The 18,876-nt window shown below is 42.4% G+C and overlaps 1 protein-coding gene across 12 annotated transcripts in view; it reads right to left on the bottom strand.

The window, feature by feature from the left end:
* The window catches only part of TANC1 (tetratricopeptide repeat, ankyrin repeat and coiled-coil containing 1), a 235,872-nt gene that overhangs the window by 91,573 nt on the left and 125,423 nt on the right, over positions 1-18,876 (bottom strand). For all 12 annotated transcript variants that reach the window (XM_037523385.2, XM_054699751.1, XM_054699750.1 and 9 more), the window contains one exon: positions 1,980-2,084. In XM_037523385.2, coding sequence (XP_037379282.1) covers positions 1,980-2,084 — 105 coding nt within the window. The remainder of the gene's footprint in view (positions 1-1,979; positions 2,085-18,876) is intronic.

Genomic DNA, 18,876 nt, shown 5'->3' with positions numbered 1-18,876 from the left:
TATTTTCCCTTTGACACCCAGAATAGAAATGAGAGAACTGCTGGACACAATGACAACCTGTCCACATGAATTCACAACTAAGGGGGTCCTAACCATTGTAGACTCTCCCCTCTTTACCACTACACACCCAGCACTCTGCCCCTCCTCAACAAACTCCTAGTATAAACCTATTACCTAAATGAAACAATTGAGTGCCTGGACAGGAAGGAAAAGGGTGGAATTAATCATAAGATGCAGGCAACAGCACCTCCTCCCTGCCTAGAACGCCTGCACTTGCTCTCTCCCTGCATCCCGAGCACCTCTTCCTGATGTTCATCTGCCATTCCCTTCTCCTTCCAGGTCAATTTTCATTTCATCTTCATCATCACCCCCACTCCATTATCCTATGTCATCTTACCTCATACCGCCTCCCCTCCATGCAACATCAATAACTCAAAGTACACACGTGGTGGGGAGAGCTAATCCTAACCCTTACCACTCACAAGTAGGGCAAGGAAGATGCCAGTATTCCACCGTGGAAGTATGGGCAAGTCTTCCCAAGGTCTTTTGCAGAACTATTACATAGACTTATGTCCACTTTGGGGGTTAAATAGGCTTTCCACAAAGGTTAAGATTCCTAACCATGTGGGGTTTTTTTTAACCAGAAAATAGGATATAAACTCAAAACACACAAATCAAAAAACAAAAAAGTAGTGAATTCAGGACTCCTCAAAAAGGAACAAACGGGCCTCCCTGGTGGCGCAAGGGGTTAAGCACAGCACTTTGAAGCGATCCACAGCCTCTGCATCACTAGTTCGATCCCCAGCTGGCCAGGGAGCTACCCACATGGTGCAGCAGACCTCTCCTGTCTCACCCGCTGCTCCCCTCAGCAGTGTATTTCGGTCAGTCTGCCTGTTCTGCTCACTGTTCTGTCTCTGGTGAATCCTTTCACCTCCCCCCGCCAGCCCCGCACCGCATCTCTGGCCTGTACCCCAGTTGTTGTATGCATAAATAAATCTTTTTAAAAAAGGAACAAACAGGCAAATTCTTAAATTGTCTTTTAAAAAATGAACTATTAATGCATTTATAAAATGCTGTGAGGGCCTCCCTGGTGAGGGCCTCCCTACAAGGGGTTAAGTTGCAGCACTATGAAGCTATCCACAGCCACTGCAGCACCAGTTTGATCACCAGGCAGGGAGCTGACCCACAAGGCACAGAGACCTTTCCTGTCTCCCCCAGTGCTCCCCTCAGCAGTGTATTTCTGTCAATCTGCCTGTTCTGCTCTCCACTCTGTCTCTGGTGAATCTTCTCACCACCACCCCCACCCCACACCTCTGGGCCTGCACCCCAGTTCTTGTATGCATAAATAAATCTTTTTTTTTTTTAAATGCTTTAAGTTCATAATGTATGTTACACATATTTCCAGATGGGGGTGGGGGTAAGCAAAGCACCCAACATCTTCATGGAAAGGTTTCAGTCAATTTGGATTTTTTTTTTTTTGCCCCTACTAAGATTCCCTAAAGGAAAACTTTTAAAAGCTAAAAAAAAAAAAAAAAGAAAAAAGAAAAAAAGCTTTCAAAGCCACCACACTTTTAAGAAGGTTAGTTATTGCAAGCTTTGTCCAGCTATAGTCTCAGCTTTTCCAAGTCTGTTGTTGAGTATTCTAAAAATGATGGAATGCTAAAAACAGAAAGTCTTAGAAGTAGTCAAATGGCTTGTTTTTCATATCCCCCAATGGCTGGTGGGTCAAAATTGAGAGGAAAAAAGATTCAACCCATAAACAAATGCATATGCACCCACTCACCTATTCCTATACTCTGCATATAAAACAAGAATTCACATTAGCTAAAACAGATCTCTGGAATTGCCCAAGGGAAAAACTGCCCCAATACATTCAGTTTAGCAAAGCATTCCTGCAAGAGGCACTCAAATTTCACTCAAAAATGGAGTGTCATTATGTAAAATCTTTAGTGGGGGGATCATTGAAAACAGATTCTTACCATTCTCACTGGGCTCGGTTGGCTTGGCCCCTTCTCTGAACGGGATTATGACTGCATCTCCAGGCACTCTGGGGCTTTCCACATACTTGGGCTTCCTGACGGGACCTGCAGTGGGAAAGATCTGAGTGTGGCTAATTTTTTCCAGATGCAAACAAAGCTTCAGAATGTACAGCGTGTGTCCTCACCAGGACCCAAATATGCCTAAAGGAAGAGCCGGCCCCTTCCCCTCCCTTGAACACACAGCACAGTCATTTCAGCACAGACTCGGGAATGTCTAGGCTGGGCTGCCAAAGACGACACGGGTAAGCTCTGTTTCTAGAATGTAAACTCTGACAAAAACAAAAGCTGCTCTGTCGCTGTGAAGTCTCTACAGCTGTCTTCGGTGTACGTCAACTAAGTGATTTTGACATGTTCAAACCTGGACAGCTTGTGGTGGAGGATTTTTTTATTTGGAATATTTTTTCTAACTGGGACAAAGACGATTGGGTTGCTTGGTATCTCCAAAGTCAGGAGGGCAAGGATTTCAAACAGCCAACTGCAATATCAGCACGCTCTGAGTGGCCACAGAACTCAAGCATTTTATCAGGCTGGTGACGCACGGCGATCGTGGGGGGCAGAGAAGATGACTACTTTCCTGGCAGAGGACATAGCTGCCTCCAAAAAGACGCAGCAGCCAGTGCGGCAAGTGATTCAAGGACCCAACAAGACAGTCACTGCTCTCACTTCTCCCTCAACCCTGACTATCATCAGACAATCTGGAGTTTTTAATTAGACAGAATGGAATTCTCACCCATGAGGGTGGGAATGCACCAGTGCAGCCTATCTGGAAAACAGTTCCTTGAAAGGTTAAACTGTTATCACATGGCCCAGCAATCCCACTTCTGTGTGAATATATGGCACAAAAATTTGTGTATGAAGGGCCTCCCCTGGTGGCACAGCGGTTGAGCGCTGGGCTGCGAAGCTGCCCACAGCCTCTGCAGCGCCGGTTCGATCCCCGGCCGCTGGCAAGGGTCCCACATGGCACGACAGACCTCTCCTGCCACCCGCTGCTCCCCTCAGCAGTGTACTTCGGTCCTTCTGCCTGCTCTGCTCCCCGCTCTGGCTCTGGTGAATTCTCTCACCCTCCCGCGCTTCTGACTGCACCCAGTGCTTGTATGAATAAATAATCTTTTTTAAAAAATGTGTGTATATATGAAATTACGCATAAGCATGCATGGAATTACATGGCACTATACATACTACCCAAATGTTCATCAACAAATTGTTGAGGACAACAAAATACAATATAGTTACACAATGGAATATTATTGGGCTGCACAAAGGAGTTAAGTACTGAATCATGCTACAACACGGATGAAACCTGAGCATTTTATAAGTAAGAGTCCATCCTCAAGGACTACATATTATGATTCCATTCGTACAGAATTCAGGAGGAGGTAAATCCACAGAACAAAGGAGGAATAGTTGTCAGGGGATGAGGGATATGCAGGCTTATGGGACGATGGCTAAGGGCTCTGGGACATCTTTTTTGGAGTGATAAAAGCTGTTCTAAATTAGGTTGTGGTGATGGTTGTACAATGTTGTGAATATACTAAAAACTGCTGTGCTGTACAATTTAAATGGGTGAGGGTAAGGTATTATATCTAAATTAAGCTGCTTTAAAAAAAAAAAAAGCCTATTTGCCTGCTCCTTTCAAACATCACATTACATTTTGGTTCAGAATCACCCACTTGATTCTCATTTCTTTGGTGGCATTATACTTAAAGAGTCCTTTTAACAAGGCTGCAGAGACAGGGAACATTTCAAACGAGCAAGAGAAACGGGGGAGGCAGCCTGCCAGGCAGGGGCCCATAGCTCTCTTTCTCCCAGTCCTGAGCCACAGCACTGAGCCTCTCAGGGTCTCCGCCCTGCCGCCACACACTGAGGGGTGAGTCAGGTGGTTTCCAAGCATCCTCTGTGTCAAACATCTTATGCATCTCAGAACTTCTATTTGGAATCCAGCTTATGGCAAGACATACTGCCATCTAAAGGCTTAATGCAGAAACATCCACACTGCTATAAAACCAACCCAATTCCCTGGCAGTGTCGTGTGCCTCATCTTAAAAAATAGGCTGTTATCAAGAAATGTTATGGTACTTGACCAAAAGGGATCTCTTTCCAAACTTAAGAAATCATGGTTTTAAAGTGCCTAATCTAGTATTTAATCATATGGTTGCCTTAATAATTTATTTACCCCAGTCAGAAAGGTAATTTTTTAAGGGTAAAATGGAATGGTTACGGGGGGTGGGATAATATGCTCACAAAATAAGTGAAAGATGTAGGCTACACAACAGCATATAAGGAATGATAAAGATTTTATCTAAAACACACACATACACATAAGTATGAATGGGGGGGGCAGACCGGGAAAAGAGGGGAAACTAAAATATTTGCTGTGGAGGAGACAGAAACTAGGAAATAGTGCCCAACTGGGGCAGATAAAAATGGAACCTTTCTAAACTTTTGGTTCCTGACCTAATCTCTGTGGGATAAAAGATCACGGACCTCTTATGCTCCTGCTCTTTTCCATTTAAAGAACTGAGGGAGGTAAAGCCCTTTATTGCTACCATGCGATGGTTCCAAGTCTACCAACTAGCAAGCATACCACTGCCCAAAGATACCTTAAATGTCAGCTCACCTTCGCTCTTTGGGGTCTAGCAACAGCAAATCCAGAGATTTACTTCCAAGCTCCATTCTACCTACCACATACATGCTTCAAAAATATTGTCTAGTAAGTACACTCTTAAAATAGGTGAATGAGCGCACATCCTGTGCATCAGTTACACAGGGGGAATGCATGAGAGTAGGGGGGCAAATAAGTCTGGTTCCCAGGCCTTGGACAGTGAACAGTGATGCTAAATACAAAAGGAGATCTAGAATATACCAAAATAAATAAAACATGTATTCCGTACTCTCTCTCTTAAATACATTAATATGATCCTAATTACTTTGGGGGGAAAACAATATTCCCCCCACCCACTCTTCAGATCAGGAAACTGAAGCTCAAATCAGTTAAGCAATTTGCCACAGCCCACATATGGCAAAACAGGAATTTTAACAGTTCTGTAGCCTGTGCGGTTTTGAAGCCAATGGACTGAACCACAACTTAGCACTTACAAAACCAAGAAATCCAGATGAAGCAAACAATTCTAGATAAGGCCAGGGCAGTGGAACCTTCTACCACCTAATCATCCACAGATCCTGGCTAGGTAAGACAGTAAATCTTCTATTCACACTTACTTGTCACTGATCTCCCTTAACTTTTACTAGGAGTTGAAATATTATGAAGTGACTATAAACAACTGCTCTTCAACATGATCCTTTTATTTAAATTGCTTTGCACAAACAGCTGAACCCCAAACACCATAAAACAAGATAAATGTATAACTATAGAGGTTTTATTCTTTCCCCCTCTCAATAGCTCATTAGAGAATTTGTGTGCATTTTCCATTAAACACAGCAGATGAACACTCGTTTGCCTTCAATCCCTTTCAAAACACCATTAAAGTTGTAGTAAAGGGATTTAAGAGGCCAGTGGGGAGTGGAGACAACCACAGGCAAGAAACCAGACTTCTAAACATGGGAAATAGACGGCCAAGGAGCAGTGGATGGAGCAAAGTCATACCACACAACCTCACAGATACCTTGGGACAGACACCTGTGGGGCCAAAGAAAGGAAGATGGCTGAAATTCCATTTTTCAAAGGGCAAGACAGACCTTGACTCCCACCCGTTTCCAAGACAGGGACCATCGCTCCCTCAAACTGGAGGCTGAGTTTTTCTCTGGAAAGGCTAAGTTCTGAAAACATGGAAACACAGAGCTAAACTCTCGAGTACTAAACTAAAAAACTTAAAAGGAAAAACTCTATGTACATATTGGTAGGTCCCAGATACATTACTCCCCACCCCCCACCAAGTTTGCACACCATGTTAGGAAGAGATGGATGATTCCTCTCTCTAGGGAAACTCAACAAGAGAAAAGACATAGAAATAATCATAAGTGGGGACATAGCCCCAAAGAAACAATGGATTCCTGAACAATCACATTTTCAAGGTAATCCCCAGGTTCTCACCAGCTAGTAAACTACAAGGACACTAATTTCTGTGCCACTGAAATGAAAAACTCCCGCTAAATGAAGTGGCCACATTCCTTGTCAATAGTCATCAATACTGGAAAACCCAGAACCTTCTCACAGTTTTTCGTTTATGAGGAAATACTCAACACTCCCAAAGACAGGCTACCTCAAGGTGAAATAAGCTCCCTCCCTTTATAAAAATGAAATGCTTTAAGGTAACCACTCCTAAGTTAACCAGAATGTAATACCACATTATAAGTACCCAGAAAGCATGGTATGCCAACAAGTAGCTTGTAAGGCAATAGGCTCTGAAAAACAGGACAAGACTGTCCGGTATGAGCTTGAAAAGTGGCTTCTATGGAAGCCAATGTGTTTCCCTGCCACAGCTAACTCACCTTCCAGTCAAACCTGGGCAGCTGACCCATGGCACTGGTACAACACACACAGGTCTTGTTAAAATGCAGATTCTGATGTATCCTTCCTAGGGGAGGCTGTCACTGAGGACCACACTAGTAGGGCATCAAATAGACAGAATATAGCCCACACTAGGGGGCCTTCTAAGGAAGGTCTAAGCAGGCCCAGGGGTGGTTAGACACCAATTTGTTCAGTTTATAAGATTTAAGATAAATGGGGATTGTTCTTGATGATAAATCAATAAACCCACTTCATTGAAGTCTGGATCCCTTTGCTGATGCCATCCCCTCTTCCCCATTGTTTACGGTGTGATCCAAGGAAGGGGGCTCTTCAAGTTACAGATAATAGATTCTGAAGATGGAAAAACAAAACAAAACAAAACAAAACGAAAACAAAACAAAACACAGAACCGCACTCACAAGGCTAAAAGTGCCATAAACTTGCAGATGCCCAAGCTTTCAGCATACAGAGAAGAACTTCTGCCAGCTCCTTGCATTGTACACCAGAGCCTGTGTCCGCCAGGGAGGGGCCACAACCACCCTTCATCACTTCCTTCTGCAAGCTGGAAGGCACACATTCTCCCCATTCACTCCTCGGTCTTTATGTAAATCTCCAAACATCCTTTTCCCAGCGGCCAGTTTCCCTACTCTTTGTGACATTTTAATCACACAGTTGACTCTTTTGCTGCTTAGAAATTGCCATATAAGGAACATTTTTTAAAAGGGAATGCAGAAATAAACCAAACTGGGCTTTATCTCCAGGCAGTGAAAGAGAGAAGGGCAGGGGTTACTTTTCATTTCTGAATGTTTCAGTTAAAAATAATTATATATATGAAAGCAATACTTGGAACAGAGAACACCTGAGGCTACTTAATGCATTTAAAGCATATCTTACATTTTTCACAACATCTGGAGACTATGAAAAGTGACACTTTGTGTTATCAATCATTTTAGAGATTTTTTTAGCATCTTGAACTCTCACAGGAAAGGTTTCTATCAATTTTATCTAGTCTGGGTTTTCATTTCACATTCGAAAATGGTCACAAGATGAGAAAAATACAAAGGGGATGAGTGGGGGGGGGCGGGTATTTTATCAAGAAAACGAATTGTCATTAAATAGCCAATTCCAAATGGTAACTATCAGATCACAGGGCTGAATTTTTGAAGAGCACAATATAAAAACTGAGCTTTGAAGTTTGACCCCTCTTGCTCCTGTATCCCCCAAAAAGAAAGTGTTGTGGGGCTGGGAGGAGGAAACAGAGCCTGGGACTGAGAAAGGAGAGCAGACTGTCTAAGTTTACAGCATAAAGAGAGCACAGGAACAAGGACCTGGCCTGCCTGCCTGCTATGTCCCTGGCTGAGTCAAGGTAGTTGGGGTGGATGGATAGGAAAATCCAATCTGAGAGGGGTGAGAGCCTCGTGGGAGTTTTCACTTTGAGGGAAGAGGGACCAGATGATGAATAACCCAGTCAAAAGCCTAGGCCCTAAGGAAGGGCAATTTCAAGCACAGCGTGTTGTCTGCCACTTGGGATTCCTCCTGCAAGAAGCATGGGAGATGCTGTAAATGAAAATCTAAAAGGCTGCTGGAAATGGCTCTATTCGAGGGGCCGTCAAAAGGCAGCATGAGGCTCCCCTCATCCCACAGGCCTGGGTGCTGATCACAAAGAGAATCACAGATGCACAGCCAGCTACACTCCTGCACCTACACTGTTAGCCAAGCTTAACAGGATTCAGCAGAGAGGTTCATCTGCTGCCCCAGCAGCTCCCCTGGTCAAGAACACATGGGACAGGGCCTCCCCGGTGGCGCAGCGGTTGAGCGCTGGGTTGCGAAGCTGCCCGCACCCGAGGTGCCGGTTCGATCCCCGGTTGCTCCCCAGCCACTGGAGGAGGGTCCCACATGGCGCGCAGACCTCTCCTGCAGCCCGCTGCTCCCCTCAGCAGTGTACTTCAGTCCTTCTGCCTGCTCTGCTCCCCGCTCTGGCTCTGGTGAATTCTCTCACCCTCCCGCGCTTCTGACTGTACCCAGTGCATGTATAAACAAAAACAAACAAACAAAACAAATAAATAAATAATGCCTCTATTAAAAAAAAAAAAAAAAAAGAACACATGGGACATGCCCCCTGGAGACTTCCAGAAATACTTTTCCAAGGGCCTGGGGCCTTGTGAAAGGAGAGGACGATAGCAAGTCAGTATGCTCTGAGCTATTACTACTGTGCTTTCACCCATACCCAGAGATTTGAAGTCTTCGGCAATTCAGACAATTCCAGGGAAGACAAAACTGATGGTGAAAGGAAAATGCTGCTAATGATGAATGAAGTATAAAAAGTTACCTGACACCATTCTCAATAAATCTCCTTATTTCAGATGCCTTATATTTAAGAGTTCATTGGGAAGGGACCCTTTGATTCATCTATGCCATGCACAAGGCACTGTGCTCTGTGTGTATGGTCATTAGGCACTTAAATCTAGCAGGAAACGAGTGTATCAAAATCCAGCATGTTCCTTGCAATAAAGAAGCATTAAAATAAATGTCGGCAAAGATTTAAGTCTTAGTTTATAGTGTGTATGGTTCTGGAAATAAGAGTACGATAAATTCCTACTTCAGCAAAATAACCTTAGTAACATTTCCACTTTCTTCCAACACGGTTTTTGATGTCATGCTGTTGTGTCTATACTGTATCTAACTGCTTTTAGATATTAAAAGATGAAAACATACTAATTCATTCTATTCCTCAACCATAATCTGCTTCATGTTGACAGCGTGCCAGGCACAGGGTAAGAAAGAGACATGATCACACTTTCCTGTAGCTCTGAAGTTAAGGGAACAGGGATCTTTATTACATCATCTGAATTTTATTTCATAACACTTCAACATAAACAGTGATATAAATGTGTGTCAGCTGACTTTAATCTACCACCTAAAGGCAATAGTTGTCTGGAATGCAGACTCTGGGAGCAGTTAACTAGCTTTTAATCAAAAGGCCACACTCAAGAGCAGGCCACCACAGGTGGGTCCATTAGCCCTCCTTACTGCCAGCCTGCACCAAGGTCACGCTAACACGCTCACTCCAGGTTTGACGTGGATGTTCACTCTGGTTCAGTTACTATGTTAATAGTATTTCTGTTGTTGGAAATGTTTTTAGTGATAAAATTTATGATATTTGATGCAAGATGATTCACTTGAAAATATGAGCAAAGCACTCTGACTCTTGCATGACTTGTATCAAGTCCTCAGAAAGGAGTCCTTGGCTAAGTAAGTCAATGGCCCCATGTCTAGCAGCTGATTACAGAGAACTAGTAGGCACAATGGCAGGATAACTGGAAATTTGTCTGTGGTAGACACTAAGGAAGTCATCTCGAGGTTCCCATCCCCTAGATACAAAATCAGTCTGTTGTAAAGGACTCTGCAGATGCAAGTAGTGCCTAAGATTACTAGTCAGCTGACCTGACGACAGATTTCAGGTGGACCCAAATAATCATATAAACCCTCAAAAGCAGTAAAGGAAGAGTAAAGAACCAAGAGGCAGCAAGATGAGGCAGAAGGGGGAGAGGTATTGAGAGACTCAAAGCGTGAGAAAGATTTAACCCTTCTGGACTTGACACTTTGCTAGCTTTGAAGTAAAGTAAAGGGGCATGAGCAAAGGAATGCAACTCTATAGCTCAGAAGTCAGACCGATCCCCATTCGAAAGCCAACAAGGAATGGAAAAGGGACCTCAACCTATGGCCACCTAACACCAAACTCTGCCAACCCACACAAGTCTGGGAGTGTTTCATCCCTTGAGTCTCCACAAGGGAAAGCAGCCCTGCCAACATCATCAACTGGGCCTCCAGAAACCCAACACTAAGTTCCAGTTGTGCCTCAATGTTGCAGAGCATCTAAACTACAGAACTGTGAGATAACTGTCTTAAATTGAAACATTTGTAGTAATTTCTTAGAGTAACAGAAAACTAATCAATACTTTATCTAAGAAATAGTCATACTTGCAACTGGTAAACATGAATGCAAACTGCTATCAGGTTACCAACCCCCTAAAAGGAGAGGGCTGGAACTTTACTAGGCACATAAAATAGGTTATAAGGCCGCGTTGTGCCAGCCAGCTAATAAAACTATGTAAGGGCAGGCTCAGTTGGAGCCCTGCTTTCATTCACAGCTGAGTGAGTTTATAGGGAGGAAGTTACTAGCACTCACCTCCTCTAACTCTTGCTAGTAATTGTAACTTACCATAAATAATTCAATATCTGAAGTTGGTTTCCTTTTGCTGATAAGAATCATTAACTAAATCGTTAAAAATAAATGAATACCCACAAATCTTGATTTTAAGATTCTCCCAGAAGAAAGATTGGAGATCTTCCTGGAATGGGCATTTTGAGTTTCTCTAAGGAGCTAAGGAAGGAGCCCCTCAGGGGAGGGGGGTCTTGTTAGTCACACTAGAGAAAGGAGCTTTGTGCTGCATGAGGAAGTTAACTGACTCCAAAAAGAAGGCAGGTTCTTGAACATTCTTTCCTGTGAGTTCAGAACAGTCAGTGCCCAAGCGTGGTCCCAGACGAGCATCTTGTGGAATCTGGTGATCGACGCACATTCTCCGTGCCCCTTCCCCCCACTAGACCACTGAGTGATTCTGATTTCAGTGCAGGTTTGAAAACCATGGGTAAGGGTTAGCCTTACCCATGTCCTGAAGCTGCTTGCAATCAAGTATTTAGATTAGACAGAGCCCCCTGCCAGCCCAAGTTAGTGATTTGGGAGAGCAGCAGTGGAGGGTCTTCCTGAGCGGCACACAAGTGGGAGACAGTAGTTTACTCATTTCATTCTCACACAGAATGCAAGCAGCTGGAGGAAGAGAACCTTGCCTCTTGCTGGCTTCCTTATAGTGCTTAGCATAGTGCTGTGAACGCTGTAGATACACAAATATTTAACTTTGAAAAGGTTTACTTTTACTTTTTTAAAACGAATTATATCTATTCACTATAAACTAAAAGCTTTTAATTAAAAATGAGTAATAATTTCCTAAGTTGAGGATATTTTTACAGGTATGGAAACAAAACATGTTTCAGGCATATGATATAATTTGATATTTGTATGTATCAAACTTAAGTTAGAATCTATTACCATAGTTACAAAAATATTTTTTTTTTCTTGTGAAGAAGACTTTTAAGACCTGCTCTCTTAGCAACTTTCAAGCATACAATATAGCATTATTAACTACAGTCACCATGCTGAACACTACGTCCCCGTGACTTATTCATAACTGGAGGTTTGTACCTTTTGATTTCCTTAACCCATCTCTCCCACCTCCCAACCCCTGCCCCTGAAAACCACCAATCTTTTCTCTGTATCTATGAGCTCAGTTGTTTTGTTAATTTGTTCAACAGTTTTCCATATATAAGTGAGCTCATACTGTATTTGTTTTTCTGTATCTGACATTTCACTTAGCACAATGCCCTCAACTTCCATCCATGTTGCTGAAAATGCCAAGATTTCACTGTTTTTATGTCTGACTAGTATTCTATTGGGGGGGGGGCGGTAGAAAGTGAGAGAGAGAAACTTACTATTTATTTATGCATACAAGAGCTGGGGTGTAGGTCACAGGTGTGTGTGTGGGTGGGGGAAGGGTGGTGAGAGGAGGAGACAGAGTGGGGAGCAGAACAAATGGATCTACTGAAATATACTGCTGAGGGGAGCAGTGGGAGAGACAGAAGGGGTCTACTATGCAATGTGGGTAGCTCCCTGGCCGGGGATTGAACTGGTGCTGCAGTGGCTGGGGACAGCTTCATTAGTGCTGAGATTCAACCCTCTGCCCCACCAGACAAGCCAAGAGAAACTTCTTTATCCATTCATACATTGACAGACACTAAAGTTGTTTCCATATCTTAGCTACTATAAATAATACTGCACTAGACATGGGGGTGGATGTACCTTTTCTAATTTGTGTTTTCATTTTCATTCAATAAATTCCAGAAGTAAATAGAGTTGCTGGTTTATATGGTAGCCTCCATTTTTAATCTCAAGGAACCTCCATGTTTCATATAGTGGCTGCACCAATATACAATCTCACCAATAACACACAAAGCTTCCCTTTCTTCACATCATCATCAAACTGTAGTTATTTTTTGTTGTTTTGACAATAGCCATTCTAACAAGCACACAGTAAGGGCATATTTTTCAAATATTGATTTAGTAGCTACTATGAAATCCTGTTCTGATCTCATTCATTCTTCCTATGGAGGACAAAATAATTGGGGATGGGGAAGAGTATATGTTCCAGTTCATCCAGAGGTTCCCATCTTTTGGCCAGAGACCTGAACCCCCTGGAAAGGACAATCCTGGAAAAGACAGGGGGAGAGCAGTCCTTTGCCTCACTCCCTCATCCTCCACAGTGGTTAGTCAAGACTTTTCTATCCTCTTCACACCAACCTCAGACACACATGCTTGCACATTCCACTCTCACCCTACATAGGAGCCTTCATGTCCTACATCACAGAGATAATGGCAACAGAAGGAATCACCTGAATCTTTCTCCAGTGCCATTCTCACCAGCTCTGGCACCCAGTACTTACCCTGTCACATCTATGTAAAACCAACCCTTCTACTTGTGCTCAGGATACCCAGATCATGGACAAGAAAAGCTGAGATAGATGAAGAATCCAACCACTTCTATAGAGAAACACCTTAGAATTGTTACTCTAGACAGAAGGGTTTACAAGTTAAGTCAGACTAGGTCAAAAGTAATCACAGATTTTAGTTACAACCTGACTACGTTATACTGAGATCATCAAAAGGGTCCAACATCAGACACTGAGATACCACCACACATGTAGTAGAAAGGCTAAACAATAATGATTTTAATGTGATGATTAAAAACTGGTAGAAATGCAGATAATAGGAACTCTCCTACATTGCAGGTGGGAATGCATAATGTATAAACACTTTAGAAAACAGCAGGCATTTTCATAAAATTAAACATACCTTATGACCAAGAATTCCTCAATTAGGCACTGACCCAAGACAAATGAAAAGGTATGTTTGCCAAAAAACTTATCTGCTCATATTTATAGCATGTTGTTCAAAATCATCAAAAACTGGAAGTTACTCAAAGCCCTTCACCTCACAAATGGATAAACTCTAGTACTATCACACAACAGAGAAACACTTAATAAAAAGAGGTATCGACCACTACATGGATGAATTTCAAATACATTATCCTCAACAAAAGAGGCCGGACTCAAAAGGCTAGAGACTGTTATCATGTCATTGATGTGACATTCTAGAAAAGGCAAGCTATAGTTTTGGAGAATAGCTCAGCGGTTGCCAGGAGCACTTTGGTAAGAACACTAATTTTTAAACTCTCCACTGTCTTAAAAAGCATACAGTACTTGGAAAGAGGCTAACGAGATCATAAAGTGTCTGTTCAGTAGGTTGCTGGGGGGTGTTTATGTAAAGCAAATTCTGGGGGATCATCATATTCTGTAGGTATACTCTTGATTGATTTTCAAGCAACTATTTTAGAGTTCTGCAAACTGCAGAAACTGACAGCAATGCAAATGATTCCTGTCCACAGCAATGCAAAAGAATTGTGTCTGGCAAAGAATATAAATCTCTAATCCAAATTCTCATTTAAACAGGCCTTAATTTCTTACTCATTTCCTTCTTAATTAATGAGCTAAATAAAACTATTGACATGACCTTTTAATATTTGCATGTTGCACTTTTACATCTTTAAAAATTATACTTCAACAGCACAGGATATTAAATTAATAGAAGACTGTAAGCAGGAAAACAAGGCCTCCGAGGAGGAAGCGGGAGTATTGGGGAGGAATTCAGGGAAGACTGTTGAAAGGGAGCAGCCCCAGCTGGGAGAGGCCCCCTTTATGCTCTTCTCTCTTTGCTCCTCCTGGCAGGAAATACTGACATGCTAGCCAGGAATGATCATATTGGACCATGAGGTGACCTTGTGGTTTGAGGGTGTGTAGCCCAAAAATGGCTCCCAAAGATACATCTACCTGAAATAAGCAAATATTCTTTTGTTAGGATAAGTGTGTATGGCAATGAAGACAGGGTTTTTAGAGGAAGGGATGATTCTGATTATCCTTGGGCCCAGAATACCGTAACAAGTATCCTCATAAAAGAGAGAAAGGGGTCGATCCAATCACTCCACAGAGAGGCGACTATGTGACCAGACAGACACAGAGAATGGAGTGATGCAGCTACAATCCAAGGTACACTGGAGTCTCTAGAAACTAAAAGAGGCAAGGGAGGGTATCTGGAGATGTCCAACTCTGCTCTATTAATACCTTGATTTCTGATTTCTGGCCCCCAGTGATGTGATAGAATAAATGTTTGTTGTTTTAAGCCGCCAAGTTTGTGGTCATTTATTACAGCAGCCACAGGAAACTACACAAATGGTGAACAACAAGAAAGGATTCTGGTTCCTTTATGCCACCTTAAAATTCACCTACTTCCACTATGAACAACAGAGAAACATTTTTATCTTGTTTAAACAACTGTGTATGAGATTTTTTACTTGAAGCCAAACTAAAACAGCAAAATACTGAGATCATGAATTACTAGTCCTGACCTCACCTTGCCTGAGTTGATCAATCATATTGATTATTTTGTATCTTTGATAAAATTGAGAATTAAATGAACAGCTGAGGAAGTAGAACCCCACATACTGATACAAGTATGTTACTCTAAGGAATAAGTATGCCATCACTGGCAGAATTAAGGAGCCTATCACCTAACAGAGAATTTTTGATGTTTTAAAAATATGGCATAGCTGACCGATCATTTTGCGATTCTTACTTGCAATATAAAATGTTTAGATCTAAGTGAAACACATAAAATGAATGATTTAAAGTTAGATTATAAATACAAGATCTACAAATTGAATTTGAAGAATTATAGAAAGTCATGTTTTTAACTTTTAACTAAAATATATTAAACATTAATTTGAAACTCATATCATCATCTGTACACAAAATAGTGCTCTCAGACATCAAAAGCCTCATTTTAATGATCTCTCTCCTGTAGAAAGGCAGTCTCTCACTTTAAAAATGCTCACTGGAAGGAGTTCAAGATACTCTCATCTTCAAACAAACAGGAAAAACACATTCCCATAACTGAAGTCCAGCACTGTCTACTGCTTACCCTTCCTCCCCGGCCAAGCAAGGCTAGCCATCATGCATTTCTGGCCCTTCAGCTAAATTCTAGTACCTTCCAGGTACCCCTGCAGTGCTTCTCTCTATCATTGCTCGTATGGGTCTGCGTCCCCAGCAACTCACTCCGCTGTGTTCCTGGCGTCTATACAGAGGTGGCCCTCAGCTCTGACAGGCTATCTGAGTCAGGAGCAGCCTGAAATCTTGCTGCACACAGTCAGAGGACTGGTGTGGCCCACCATACCCAAGTGGCCACTAACAATGCCCGGTCCCAGGACAGGCTCATCTGAGACAGACAGCAAGGGCAGGGCGGAGTTTGGGCTTGTGAGCCTGAGACAAATGTCCTTCTCTGACCTCTTTGGTGAGGCCCTCACACATGATTTCCATTATCTGAAACACCTCTTAAAACATCAGGAAGCTAAAGAACAGCAGTAATATGACATTTGGGAGGCTTAGTAGTTATCTCTTGAATTTGAACAGGACAAATCTTGTTCACAAATGACATAGATAACCCATGACATCACTGACAGGAGCCAGAGGAAGAGTCACAGGAAAAAGGCAGCTCCACACTGCTCACCTAACTCAGCGAATGAGCACCCCCTGCACGGACCCCCTCAGCAGTAATGCTGCACTTTCTACCAATGTCCTGGGTTCGCGACATAACAGAGGAAGGCTTTCCATACTGAGTTACAGTCCTTTAGCATTTTCCTCATTTGTAAGAGCAACTATCATTTTACCCTACACCTCACTCTCAAAAGCTGATTGAGATTAACATTCAATTTAGAATCCCCACAACAACAAAAAGTAGCTGCTTCCTGATTTAAAAAAAAAAGAAAGCCAAAACTGTTCTCACAGGCTGTCATGCTAATCTCCAACTTAGCACCTGCTAATAATCACCCAGGCCAATCACAAGGTCGTATTAAATTATCCCACCAAACCTCCCACCTCTCCTGTTTGAAGACTCTTCCTATGGATGTAAACATTACAAGGAGGCAGAGAGCGTTCCCACACATCATGGTGGGCATTAGCCAGTCCCCTGGCTACTTTTCACACAGGCTTAAATTTTAGGCATGAGTGAAAAAGCATATTAAAAAATCTTGGCAAAGAATGAAGTTATTAAAGTAAGCCCCCAACCTCCCTATACTACAGAAACACAGCTCCATAAGTTCAGAGTTTCAACCTGTTGTACTCTCATACCTCAACTATTAAGAAATTTCAAACAATCAGGGGAAAAGCTCAGTCTAAGACTGGTATTAAAAGTTAACCGCAAAAAAACTGTTGCCAAAAAGAACTGTTGGGAATTTTAACTATTTACTTTTGATGTAAATCCATTCATGTCTAAAAGCAAGGTCAGAAGATAGCCTTCTTTCAAAAACTTAAAATATCTTTTTTGTTAAGTACTTTAGCTACTAGACAACACTGGAGTCAGGTAAGTAGCACAAAAATCTACAGAAATTGTTCCTAGAACACACTGATGCTTCAGCGTTTACCACAAGGTGGTGCTGCTTCGATGCTAATGCAGACAAATTCCAAACAGGTATTTCTTCACCATAAAGAAAATGCTTGCATCCTTAGAGGTTCAGGAGCAGTGAGTCCAGAAATGCATTTTCTTTAAGGTTTCTGACACATATGGTCAACAGTCTATATGGAGAACTGCTAAGGCAGCAACTCCATTCCCATTTTAGCTTGGACGTAAAAGAATTCCAATATATTCAGATCCTGCAAAGGATGATCAACCTCACTTAGAGTCAACAAGGCAGCAGGTGGGGAGGAAGGGCCAGGGTACCCCTGAGTGAATTTCCTCACATGGGAACAGGGAAATTTTATCTACCTATGAATCAACACTGCTATAAATAAGTGAGAAGAAGAGATGACTCTCTCACTCAGGAAAGTCCCAAGTTGCTATCTCTGCAATTTTTCTTTAAATCCCAAACTAAAAGTTTATTTAAAATTTTCCATGATTTGGTTCGATCCCTGGCTGCTCCCCGGCCACCAGAGGAGGGTCCCACATGGCACGCAGACCTCTCCTGCCGCCCGCTGCTCCCCTCAGCAGTGCACTTCCGTCCTTCTGCCTGCTCTGCTCCCTGCTCTGGCTCTGGTGAATTCTCTCACCCTCCCTCGCTTCTGACTGTACCCAGTGCTTGTATGTATGTATGTATGTATGTATGTATGTATGTATAAATAAATATTTTTCATGATTCAAATGATAAACTAAGAGACACCCTCACACACAAGAGAACTCCTGTTTGTGTTCCTGATAGTTCCTTGACATCTGCCACAGCAGGGGGAGGGTTATTTAATTGGCTTAAATGTTTTCCTCCAAAATTGCTGTGTTGAATTCCTAACTCCCAGTACCTATTTGGAGATAAGTACTTTAAAGAAATAGTATTAAAATGATGCCAGTGGGGTAGGCCCTTTTCCAGTTTGAGTGGTGTCCTTGTAAGAGGACATGTGGTCAGAGAGAAAGACCTGGAACATGTGAGGACACAGTAAGAAGGTGGCTGTGTACAAGCTATGGTATGAGGGAGGCCTCAGAAGAAACCAAATCTGTGCATATCTTGTTTTTGCTCTTTAAGCTTCCAGAACTGTGAGAAAATACATTTCTGTTTTTAAGCCTCCCAGTCTGTGGTACTTTGTTATGGCAGTTAATACAAGGGCAAAGCAGGAAAATTCTGCCCTATTTGACGGTCATGTAGGAGACATGAAGTAAAGTAACAGCAGTATTTGGGTCCCAGGACTGGGGTTGAAATTCCACCTTTCAGAGCCTTAGTTGTCCTTACAAAAATATGAAAATAATGACCACCCTGGAGAGACCTTAACAATTAAATGTGGTAAAACAAAGTCACTAGTGCAACAGGGCAATGGTGGGAATGCAGAGCTTGCTGACTGCTGTGCCATCTGTACCTTTTGAGGGGTAATCTGACCTAAGGCTGTTCTGGGAGTCAATGAAGTGAAGTGGAAATAAGAGGGTTTTATCAGGCAGAATGGAGTTCAAATCCGAGCCAGTCCTTTAGGCAAGTTATCTAAACTCTACAGTCCTTCCATCAACTATAAGTACAGGTACCAACCTCAGGGGTAAAAAAATGTTTGTAAGTGACAAGTTCTTAGTAAGTACTGAATAAATACTTAGTTCCCTTTTCTTTAAAGTGAAAGTCAGGTTGATACACAATGGACTACAGGCCCGATCTACGTCACTCAATGTTTTTATAAATAAAA

This window comes from Talpa occidentalis, unplaced genomic scaffold, assembly GCF_014898055.3.
Source record: "Talpa occidentalis isolate TD23 unplaced genomic scaffold, MPIMG_talOcc4v2.1 talOcc4.3, whole genome shotgun sequence".
Lineage (NCBI taxonomy): Eukaryota > Metazoa > Chordata > Mammalia > Eulipotyphla > Talpidae > Talpa > Talpa occidentalis.
Note: the sequence above shows the minus strand (reverse complement) of the source record. Positions and strands in the feature narration are given on the sequence as shown.